General features: G+C 68.8%; 1 protein-coding gene across 3 annotated transcripts in view; it reads right to left on the bottom strand.

Annotated features, from left to right (window-relative positions):
* Positions 1-1,226: 1,226 nt before the first annotated feature.
* The window catches only part of PRDM16 (PR/SET domain 16), a 291,415-nt gene continuing 282,588 nt past the window's right edge, over positions 1,227-10,053 (bottom strand). For all 3 annotated transcript variants that reach the window (XM_028511738.2, XM_036025208.1, XM_036025209.1), the window contains 5 exons: positions 8,011-8,180; positions 7,624-7,798; positions 3,996-4,232; positions 3,016-3,193; positions 1,227-1,868 (listed from right to left, as the gene is read on the bottom strand). In XM_028511738.2, the coding sequence (XP_028367539.2) occupies positions 1,734-1,868; positions 3,016-3,193; positions 3,996-4,232; positions 7,624-7,798; positions 8,011-8,180 (895 nt within the window). In that variant the 3' untranslated portion in view covers positions 1,227-1,733. The remainder of the gene's footprint in view (positions 1,869-3,015; positions 3,194-3,995; positions 4,233-7,623; positions 7,799-8,010; positions 8,181-10,053) is intronic.

Here is a 10,053-nt window from a genome sequence, read left to right as displayed (position 1 = left end):
CCGTTTTCTGCCAAGCGATAAAAGAAATAAATAGAACACTTGTCCTTAAATGCGATACAACCGAAACTCAGATTTAACAAAACACGTGATTGTCTGGGAGACGGGCGTCGACGGCGGCAGAATGCGCGGGGGGTGGGGGCGCGGGGGTATTTGGCACATCGGGAACCGTCCCACTCCCTGGGTCTCGGGCACACAACACACAGACCTTATTACACGGTTTTGGTCCTTCACGGGGTACTTATATTAACATTATTTCTTCACAATAAGAATGTCTAATGCCAAAAATACTGTTAAGGAAGAAATAAAATAAGAAAAGAAAGGAATTAGAAAAAATTACAAGTTATATACAGATTAAGGTCAATTCCATCAGGGAAAACAATTATTATTGGAGGTTGGCCCCTACGGGAATAATTTAAAGCCCGGGAGTGGAGAAGCGGACGGGTCCCCGGGGAGGGGCACGCCGGCCCCCGCGGGGCTGTGCTGTCTTTGCACTCTGCAGCGGGCGTCCAGGCGTCCAGGCGTCCAGGTCCCGTCTGGACGTCCTTCAGTGCTGAGCCGGGTCCCGTCCGCCCAGAGCCCGCGTGGAGGGTGGGGGCGGCAGCCGTGTCCGGGGTCCCGGGGCACTCGGCGGTCTGCGCAGGGAGTGGGGGGCACCCCCCGCCTCCCCCGGCTCGTCTGACGGGGAGGGTGAGGCGGGGGCGGCGGACCACGGTGTGGCTGGTGGCGGCTCTGCTTTCTGAGGAGCAGCAGTGGCGGGGCGGGTGGGGGAGGGTGCTGGCCCAGGGGCAGCCAGAGACAGCTCCGGGAGGAACCTGAGCGGCCCGGCCCACCTCTCCGACCGCCCAGAGAATTGGGAGGTCTAGGGAGGGGCTGCTCGGGAACCACGGGCACAGGAGCGTCACGCAACATCAGGCACATCTCCCAGTCCCAGCCTCCGGCCAGCCCCCGCCGCCGCCGCCTCTCAGAACCCTCGGTGCAGTCAGAAACGGCTCCCGGCAGCGGCCCCACGTCTCGGGCTGGTGGGGGCCCGCTGGAGCCACCGTGGCTTCACACACGGGGTGGGGGCCAGACCCCCCCCCCAGGTCTGCAGGATCCAGGCCGCGCCCAGCACAGCGCAGGGGGCCCCCAGGCGGGGGGGCTTGGGGTTGCACAGATGCCAAAGCGATGCAAAAACGACTTTTAAAAAACAATTGGCAAATCCTTTTGCGATTTCTTTTTTCTTTTCTTTTTCTTTTTTAAAAAAATGCTGTCTGTTTTTAAAACCACATGCTTAAATAGACTCTGGCGTCAACAGGAGGACCAGAAGCGTCACTTGCGTGATTTTCACTATAAAAATCGTCCGGGCCGGCTCCCTCTCTGGACCGTGGCCGTCGGCTCCTGTGCCCGGAAGGGGCCCCACTTCAGTTTGGGGTGAGAACCCCACCCTTGCCCGCGGGGTCCACGCCACCAGGCCGTCCCCGCCGGGCGCTGGGTCCTTCTGGAGACCGACTCTCAGAGGCGTGACCTAGACAACCGCGTCGGGGCCTTCCGGTCTCCGGGTTTTCGCTGGAAGAGTTGAGTTAAACCAGGGTGGGGGCACACACAGAGAGGAGTGGTCGAACGCAGGTGAGGAGGAGGCTCCCCGAACCCAGGCCGCACTGGTCCCCGAGGCCTGGCCCCCACCGTCCACGGCTGAGGGTTCTGTCGGGGCGCCGGGCCCCTGGCTCGGGCTCTGGCCCCGGCCCCCGGGCCGGTCAGAGGTGGTTGATGGGGTTGAAGGCTCCGGACTCGGAGGTGGGTCCCGCGATGTTCAGCCAAGCGTCCAGGGGGCTCTGGGCGGCGGCGTGCAGAGGCGTGTCCTCCGAAAGGGAGAGCATCATTGTGTACGCCTGGCGGGGGACGCGGGGCGGGCAGGTGAGCGGTGCACGCGGGGCCTCGCAGACCCCGGGCCGGCCCCCTGCTCGCCGGTCCCCAGCCTCCCGCTGCCCTCCGCCCACTCAGACCAGGCCCCAGGCCTCCTGGGAGGGGACAGCGAGGTGCCGGGACCCCGAGCAGAGGCCAGACACCCCCCGCCCGGCCTGGGGGAGGGAGACAGAAGGACACCAGAGGGCAGCCGGGATGCTCCCGGCCCCGGCTGAGGGGCTCCCTGGTCCTCGGGGTGCTTGCCTCGTGGTTACCTCCCCCTTGGCTACCCCCCCAGTTCTCTGCCTGGTGCTCAACAAACACGTATGGAGAAGCATGCGCTTTGGGGGGCCCTGGGTATGGCTGGTGGCCCCTGACGAGACCCCATCCACAAGGGTCGGTCCCTGCCCGGGGCCACCAGGGTGGACAGCCGTGGGACCACGCAGAGCTGCTCCAGGGAGGACTGGGAACCGGCCCGGGTGTGACCAGGGGACGGGCCACCGCGGCAGGCGGGGCTGAGTGGGGAGAGCTGACCCCTGGCCCCGCCCCAGTGAACACTCAGGACAGAATCAGTAAGAACACACAGACAGACACACAGACGGCTTTGCTCAGACTTGGGTGGGCTGAAGAGAGCTCCCTGTCCCCCCAGCCCGGAGAGGCCCGGGTGGCGGAGCCCTGCGGCCGCCTACACCGGAGGAAGCAGGCGAGAGACGAGAGGTGCCCGGGGCCCAGCTCGCTGCCGCCTGGCCCCGCCACAGCGCCAGCTCAGAACCAGCGCCCTCCTGCTGGGCAGCCCCCTGCAGGGCAAGCTGGGCTGTCAGCCGCCCTGGCGGGGTCTCCGGGGGAGGCCGAGGCAGCCTCGTGCCGGACACCCGTGCGTGGAGGCCTCCCTCTGGGGACGAGAGCACAGTGGCTCCGTGCCCCCGAGCGCTCCGGCTCACGGCCCTCTGCTCTCGGCCTCTCCCTGCCCCCTTCTTGCTGGCAGGGAGGTGGCGGTCCCTGGGGTGTCCCTCTGGCCGAGGCAATGGGCCCGGGAGGGCCAGGGGGCCTGTGTGCCCCCCAGGTGGGCGTGGAGAGGCTGTGCCTGCCGTCCGGCCTGGCGGGGTGGGCGGGGCGGGCTCTGCGGGCACCTACCTGGTTCTTAGCCTGCCTGTACAGGGTCTGTTTTAGGGCCTCAGAGTCTAAGGCGGAATTAAAGACATCTTTAACTTCACACGCCTCCTCGGCGGCTCTGCGCAGGTCCAGCCCCTTCCCCAAGGTCGGCGCCGGCTCCAGAGCGAGCGGACCGCCCGCTCGCTGCCGCTCAACACACCTGCACCAACGACCGGGAGACGCCTGCGGTCAGCCCGGCCGCCCCGGCCGCCTCGCGGGCGCCCGCATGCAAGCCGCGGCGTCTCCACCGGCCACATGCACAAGGAGACAGACACACAGACACGTGGACACCAGGACAGAAGCCACACGGATGCAGGAAATGGACAGAGGACCTCGGGGGTCAGTGTGCGCGCACGTGTCCTAAGCAACAGGCAGGGAGCCCGGGTCCCCGGGGACAAGAACAGAGGGGGAGGCCTTGGTCCCCAAGACCCTGGGCGGCTCTAGAGGGGCCTGCGGGCCCCTGTCCCAGGGGTGGGGGGAACAGCTGTCTCCAAGGGGGCTCCCCGGGGGCTCTCGGAATGCTGGCACCGTCGCTGCTGAGGTGGCCAGCACGTGGGATGTGGGGGCGAGTCTCCGGCCGGCACAACTCCCAAAGCTGTGGGGGTTCAGCCCTGTGCCGGGGCCTATGGGAGGCTGGGGGGGGTCACTCCCCAGGCTGACGGGCACTGTGGCTCTGCCTGAGGGTCCGGGACCAGCTCACCCTGCGCCTTCCCCTCCCACACTGCTCCCAGGCTTCTGGATGTGCACATGGGCATGCACACACACGTGCAGGTGTGTGTAGGTGTGTGCAGGGGTGTGTGTGTGCACACAGGCCGGGCCCTGGCCGCTTCCCCAGGCTGGGGCCTCTCCCCCCCGGCGGAACCACCTTTCAGCCTGAGCCACCGGCGGGCGTCTGGGTGCCTCCGGGGCCGGCCCGGCACGCTCAGCTGCCCCTGCCGTGGCCCGCGGAGGCCGGCACCCACCTTCGGGCGTGGTCGAAGCCCACGGCCAGGGAGGTGGGTGGCTCGTCGTCCTCCTCATCCTCGTAGGCGCCCTGGGGCTCGGGCGTGGGGCACACGTTGTCCTCTTGGGACTTCCCCGCCAGGCTGTCGTCGTCCTCCTCCTCCAGCTCCTCCTCCTCCTCCTCCTCCCCGTCCTCCGGCTTCCCGCCCGCTAGGCCCGCACACGGCGGGGCGCCGTCCAGCTCCTGGGCTTCTGGCCTGAAGCGACAGGGCGGGAGTCGGCCACGGGCCCCACAGGCTGGCGAGTCGGCCGCAGCCGGCTCCTGCCCCCGCAGCCTCCCGGCCCTCCCGGCTCCCACGAAGAGAGCCGGCCCTCGTGGGCTGCCCCTGCCCTTGGCCTCAGCCTGTCCCTGTGGGCCGAGCGGTGCAGGGAGAGGAGGAGGCCGGCCATGTGTGTGGCAGGGGGCGGGTAGGCTCTGTGATGCCGCAGTGGACACGGGGCCACACGGGTCAGTGTGTCAGGGGGCACCGTGGCCAGCTGGGCGGGGCACAGGGTCCTGGGCTGGAGCCGGGGCTGGGTGCTGCACAAAGGACGTCTCAGGGCGGTCTATTGGCCCAGCCCTGACGGGTGCAGCACCTCTGACCAGCCCAGAGGACGCAAGGACCCTGGGGTGGCCCAGGGCGAGCCGCTGCCTCCATGGCCAGAGGACCTGGGGCTCCCCAGAGGCCGGGCCGGGCTGCTGTCAGCCGAGGGCCCTCCAGGCCCCGCCTGTCTCGGGCACCAGGTCCTTGACTTGCGGCCCCTCCGGGCCCGCGCAGCCCCGGCGAGACCCCTCCGCTCCAGGTCCTCGCCATTAAAAGGCCAAGGAAGCGTGCTGGCGGGTGTGGGCGCGCCGCGGCCTCCAGAAAGCGCCGCCGGCCTGAGTGTCGTTCGTCAGCACGTCCGTAGGGGGCGGGATGGGCGTGGGGGGCACCCGGGCAGGTGGCCACCCAGAGCGCTCGCTCTCAGAGCTCCCGCCGGAACCCCGGTTCTCGTCCGAGCCCCAGGTCTCGCTCCTCCCGGAGCTCCCGCAGCCCACGGGGGGGGGGGGGGGCCGCCCCCCCTGGTCAGGGGGGACCCGGGGCCTCCTCTCAGCGTCAGCAGGGCAGGCGTCCCCTCCGATGCCCAGGACTCGTCCTCGTGCAGGGCGCCGGGCTCTGGGCCCGCCCGTCTCAGCTCCCATCTTCCCGTGGGACAGGACACTGTCCCAGAGGCCGCCCTCCAGCAGGGGCCAGGCCGGCCGCTCTCCCTGCCCCGGGTCCCTGCGCTGGGCACCGGGCTCGCGGCTGTCACCACCAGCGGGCGATACGGGCCCAGGCCCTGTCTCCCCGCTGGCTGGCTATCTGTGGGGTGACCTGGGGGAGGGTCTCGGCCCCTGGGAGCCTCTGCCCTCGCGGTGACCTGAGGACCCCCCTCCATGCTGAGGAGCCGATGGGCAGCTGCCGTGGGTGCTGGGACGTGGGTGACGTTTGGCACGTAGTCTCGTGCGTCCTTTAATCGAACATGGGTTGTTTCACGTGTGAGCCCCCTGCTGGGGGACAGGGCCGCGATGGTTTCCCCTTTGTGTGTCCCCTCCCCCACGCCCAGCCCACCGGTAGGAGCCCTGCACCAGGCGAGCACTCGGGGAGCGTGGGGCCCAGCGACTGGCAATGGCTCCCGACAGAGTGGACCCGGGACGGGTGCTCAGGCCTCCCAACGGCCGCCCGGGTGCACGTGTGTCCCGGGGTGGCCGGCACACGGCCCGAGGCCGGGGCTTCGACGCGGGGTCTTTGCTCCCAGTTCCCGAGATGCAGTCCACGGTCGGGGAGTCAGAGAGGGGCTGGCCCCTCTGAGGCCGGGACAGCGGCCAGCCCACCCCGGGCCGCCCCCAGCGCCTGCTGGCTGCCGGCTCCTGGGCGTCCCCTGGCTCGTGGACCCCTCAGCCCACCCCTGCTTCGTCTTCATGCGGCGTTCTCCCTGCGTGTGCGTGTCTGCGTGCGAACGTCCCCTTTTATAAAGGACCCGGTCGTGTGGGGTCAGGGTCACCCGGCTCCAGTATGACCACGTCTTCCCAAATAAGGTCACATCCTGAGGTCTCAGGGTCAGGACTCTACCACACGGGTTGGGCAGGGACACACGTTAACCCCCAGGTTCAAAGGGCTGTGAGGCCGGGAAGCCTGGCGGGCCCTGAGCTCCCCCCGATGGTCGAGGGAAGGGAACCGAGTGAGCACCGGCCGTGGTGACCTGGCCAGGGAGGAGCTGCCAGGGCCCCCCCCCTCCCCACACACACTGTCTGTGACATAAGTGGGCTGAGACCGCGGCGCCCACTTCCACCAGTGACGGGGGCGCCCCTGCCGGGTGCCCGGGCTCCCTGGACCAGGCCTCAGCAAAATGGGCCGTCCACGGGCCCAGCTCCCCGGGGACGTGGGGCAGCCTCCCGTGTCTGAGCCTCACTTGGGCCCCTCCCCCCCGGCAGGAACACTGCAGGCAAAGGTCAGGGGACAGGGTGGCACCGTCCCCTCCGTCCTGGTGGGCCTCCTAGAGTGTCTTCCTCGAGGCTGGCAGCCAGCCTGCCGCCAGACTTGGGGTGGGGGGGCCTTCCTGGTACCCCTGGGCGCGCCCCACGGGCAGCTCCAACCCAGAGAAGACGGGGCTGGCCCACCCCCGCCATGTGCGTGGCTCTGCCCTGGGCACGGGGTGCCAGCCAGGGGAGTGGGGCTTGGACGCAGCCTGGCACTGGGGCGCTCCGGCCTGGGACTTCCTCTGAAGGCGGAGCCCACGCTGCCTGAACCCCGAAAGCTCTCTAAGGGGGGCCACCCTGCGCCCCGGGAGCACCGGTGACCCGGAGGGGCAGGCAGGCTCCCAGGGACCCCATCTCCTGGGGACTCTCCTCACTTGCTGGGGCGGATGGGGAGGGCCCTGGGCCCTGAGGACTGCATGGCTGCAGCCCACCTGTGGCCAGCACGCGGGGCACAAAGCACCCCACTCCTCTGGGCCTCAGTGTCCCCTCTGCAGAATCAGGGGCTCACACCCCTCGGGCGCCCTGGAGGCTGACCCCTGGTCTGGCACCAGCATTCTCCCGAAGGGAACCTGACCGGGGACCTGGCGGGTCCTCCTGGGGGGCGGCGGCCCCGGGACCCGAGGTGGTGCGGAATGCCCTCCTCCTCCTCCTCGAGTCCGAATCCCGCGGTATTTCTGTGGGTGCTGGCGTGGGCGTGTGCACGCATGTGTGTTTCAAGGCGCACCACTGTGGTTCGGAAACCTCCAGACTCGGACGCTGGGGGGACCGTGGCGGGAGCCCTTGCCGGGCGGGCATTTGGCTGCTCGGGACGAATGTCAAGGCCGAGCTGCACCGGCCGCCACGAGGCCTGAGTGCCCGGCGCCGCTGTAGGCGCAAACCCGCATCGGCACCGTGTCCAGATGGAGAAACCGAGGCAGGGAGGGGCGCCCTTGCTCACACGCCCCAGCTTCCCGGCAGCAGATCCGGGCAGGTGTCAGTTGTGGGACCCTGGTGCCCGGTCAGGTGCACCTGGGGGCAGGTGCGGGGGGGTCGGCCTGCTCTGGGCTCAGCCACAGAGCCGGGCTGCGCGTCCTCACAGCCCCGCGGCCCCGCCTGGGTGGGCATCTTACCTTTTGTCTGTTCGAGCCGACGCTTGGTTCATCTCGCTGTTGGCAATAAAGTTTCTGATTTCGGAGAAATAGGAGTCTTCCTTCTCGTCTAAAAGTGCGTGGGTGTCCGACTCGGAGGTGGGGGAGGAGGCGCTGGTCCCCAGGTGGTTGCCGAGGACCCCGGAGTGCTGGCTCACTGCGTGGGCGTGGGCGGGGCGTCAGGGGGGCCTCAGCTGGACGGCTCCCTCCCCTCCCCTCCCCACCGCGCGCCGCCCCTCCCCCCTCCCCGCGCCGCTCCCTCCACCCCTCCCCCACCAGTTCAGCCTCTCAAACCCCGCCCCCGCCCGCCGGCGCCTGCGCCCCCAGCCGGGCGGCCCGCCCTGGGGGAGGCGGCGTGCGCGGCCCCACCTGGTGCGTGCTCGTGCTCGTGCTTCTTGAGGTGCCGGTCCAGGTTGGTCTGCTGCCCGAAGCAGCGGCTGCACAGGTGGCACTTGAAGGGCTTCTCCTTGTTGTGGATGTTGCGGACGTGCCGCTGCAGGTTGGACGAGATGCTGAAGGACCGGTCGCAGTACTTACACCTGCAAGACACCCGGGCCTCAGAGGAGCCCCACGCGGGCCGGGCAGGACCCCGCGCCCCGAGTGGTCCCGAAGCGAGCAGCCCCGGAGCTCGCCAGGGTCTCTTCCTCCCTGCTGTGGGGTCCTCCGGCAGGTCCACCTGGAGGGCGGCGTGCTCCCAGCGGCCGCAAGGGGGCAGCATCTCACCGTGGAAAGATGCGCAGGCCAACCGGGAAGCAGGGGACCCCAGCCGGCTCCCTGCCAGTGCCCTCCCTGCAGAGACCCCGCCTGGTGCGGGAGAGCGAGGGGAGCAGGGTCTTCGTGGTCCCTGGGCTGCACCCACCTCCCGGGGGCCTCAGCGTGCCAGTCCATGAACGGGGGGTGTGGGGGAAGCCCTGGAGGCCCCTGGAGACACAGTGGCTCTCCAGTCTTGCCCCTGTCAGGCCGCAGCCTCTACAGGGACCACAGATGACCCCAGTGTCCTCGGTGGCATGAGGGTGGCCGGCCCACGGGCTCGGTTCATCTGTGAGCCGCTCCAGGCGGGCACCGCCACCAGCCTGCCAGTGCAGCGGGAAGACCAGGAGACGCCCCTCCCTGCCCAGGCTTCGGTCACGTCTGCCAGAACATTCTCTCGAGACCCCCAGTTCATCCGAACAAGCAGCCGTGACGACCAATCGGAGATGCCTGCGGGGTGGTGGGGCCCCCGCAGGCGTGGGACCCTTGTGCAGGGCGCAGCACGGCCCCTCTCAGGCCCCCTGAGAGTGCAGGGGAACAGGAGCCGGGGCCCAGCGATCCCGGCCTGGAGGAGCCCGGAGCAGGGAGAGCTGAGCCCGAGGGAGGGCCGACCCAGAGGAGCCTGCAACACCCCCCCCTCGGCCTCCTCCTGGTGGCAGGGGTCCTAGCAGAGCCAGGGACCACCTGCTCCCACGCTCCCACCCATTCTGTGTGCCGGATGGAGTTGCACATGCGTGTGTATATGTGCATGTGCAGGGGAGCACACACACGGTGCATGTTAGTGTGCACATACGGCACGTAGGAGCGCACAGTGTGGTGTGCGTGAAGCACATGCATCGGTGCATGTGCACACGCTACATACATGCTAGTGTGCACTGCACATGCCTGTGTGCACATGCATGTGTGTGAGTGTGTGCACCGGTATGCACCTCGAGTGCATGTATTAGTGTGCTTGTGCGTGCCCACAAACATGTGCATGTGTGGGCCATATGGGCACAAGCATGTGGCAGCATGTGCACACGCATGCTTGTGCACACATGTGGTGGGTGTGCACACACATGTGGTACATGTGCACGAGCACACACAGGTGATCTTGGTTATCAGCACTTCTATCAGAGGGGACACTGTTCCCTCTGCCCTGGTGATGTCACGCTCCCAGACGACTATGGCCCTGCTCCCCAGGGGGGCCACTCAGGAAGGACCAAGGGCGAGGCCACGCCGGCCCCAGCCCAGCTCTGGGCCTTCACCACCTGCCCACCCGACGGGCATCTCCAGCCGAGCTGCGCCCGCCCTCGGCCTGCGCTGGCTCACACGCGGCGTTCCCTCCCTCGCCCCTTTCCACAGCTCCCTCAGGGCGGCTGAGCCAGCTCGCAGCAGCGGCCTCTGGGTAGCGCCGGGCTGCACGGGAGCTGGGCACAGACGCGGAGGGCAGGGCGCGCGAGAAGCCCCCCCCCAGCCTCCGTGGCGGGGCCGGGGAGGGCAGGCCCCGGAGAGCCCTGGGCGGCCCCCCCCCCAGTTCCAGTCTAAACAAACGGCCTGGGCAGACGGGTTGGTTCGAGATTCGGGGGAGCGCGGGTCCAGGGGGAGCGGTGTCTGCGAGCAGCAGGGGTTCGCGCTGCACGGGAGCTGGCGCGCGGCGACGGGAATTTACGGCCGCACCGT

Source organism: Phyllostomus discolor, chromosome 5 (assembly GCF_004126475.2).
Source record: "Phyllostomus discolor isolate MPI-MPIP mPhyDis1 chromosome 5, mPhyDis1.pri.v3, whole genome shotgun sequence".
NCBI lineage: Eukaryota > Metazoa > Chordata > Mammalia > Chiroptera > Phyllostomidae > Phyllostomus > Phyllostomus discolor.
The sequence above is the reverse complement of the archived record's forward strand: the minus strand, read 5'-3'. Positions and strand labels throughout refer to the sequence as shown.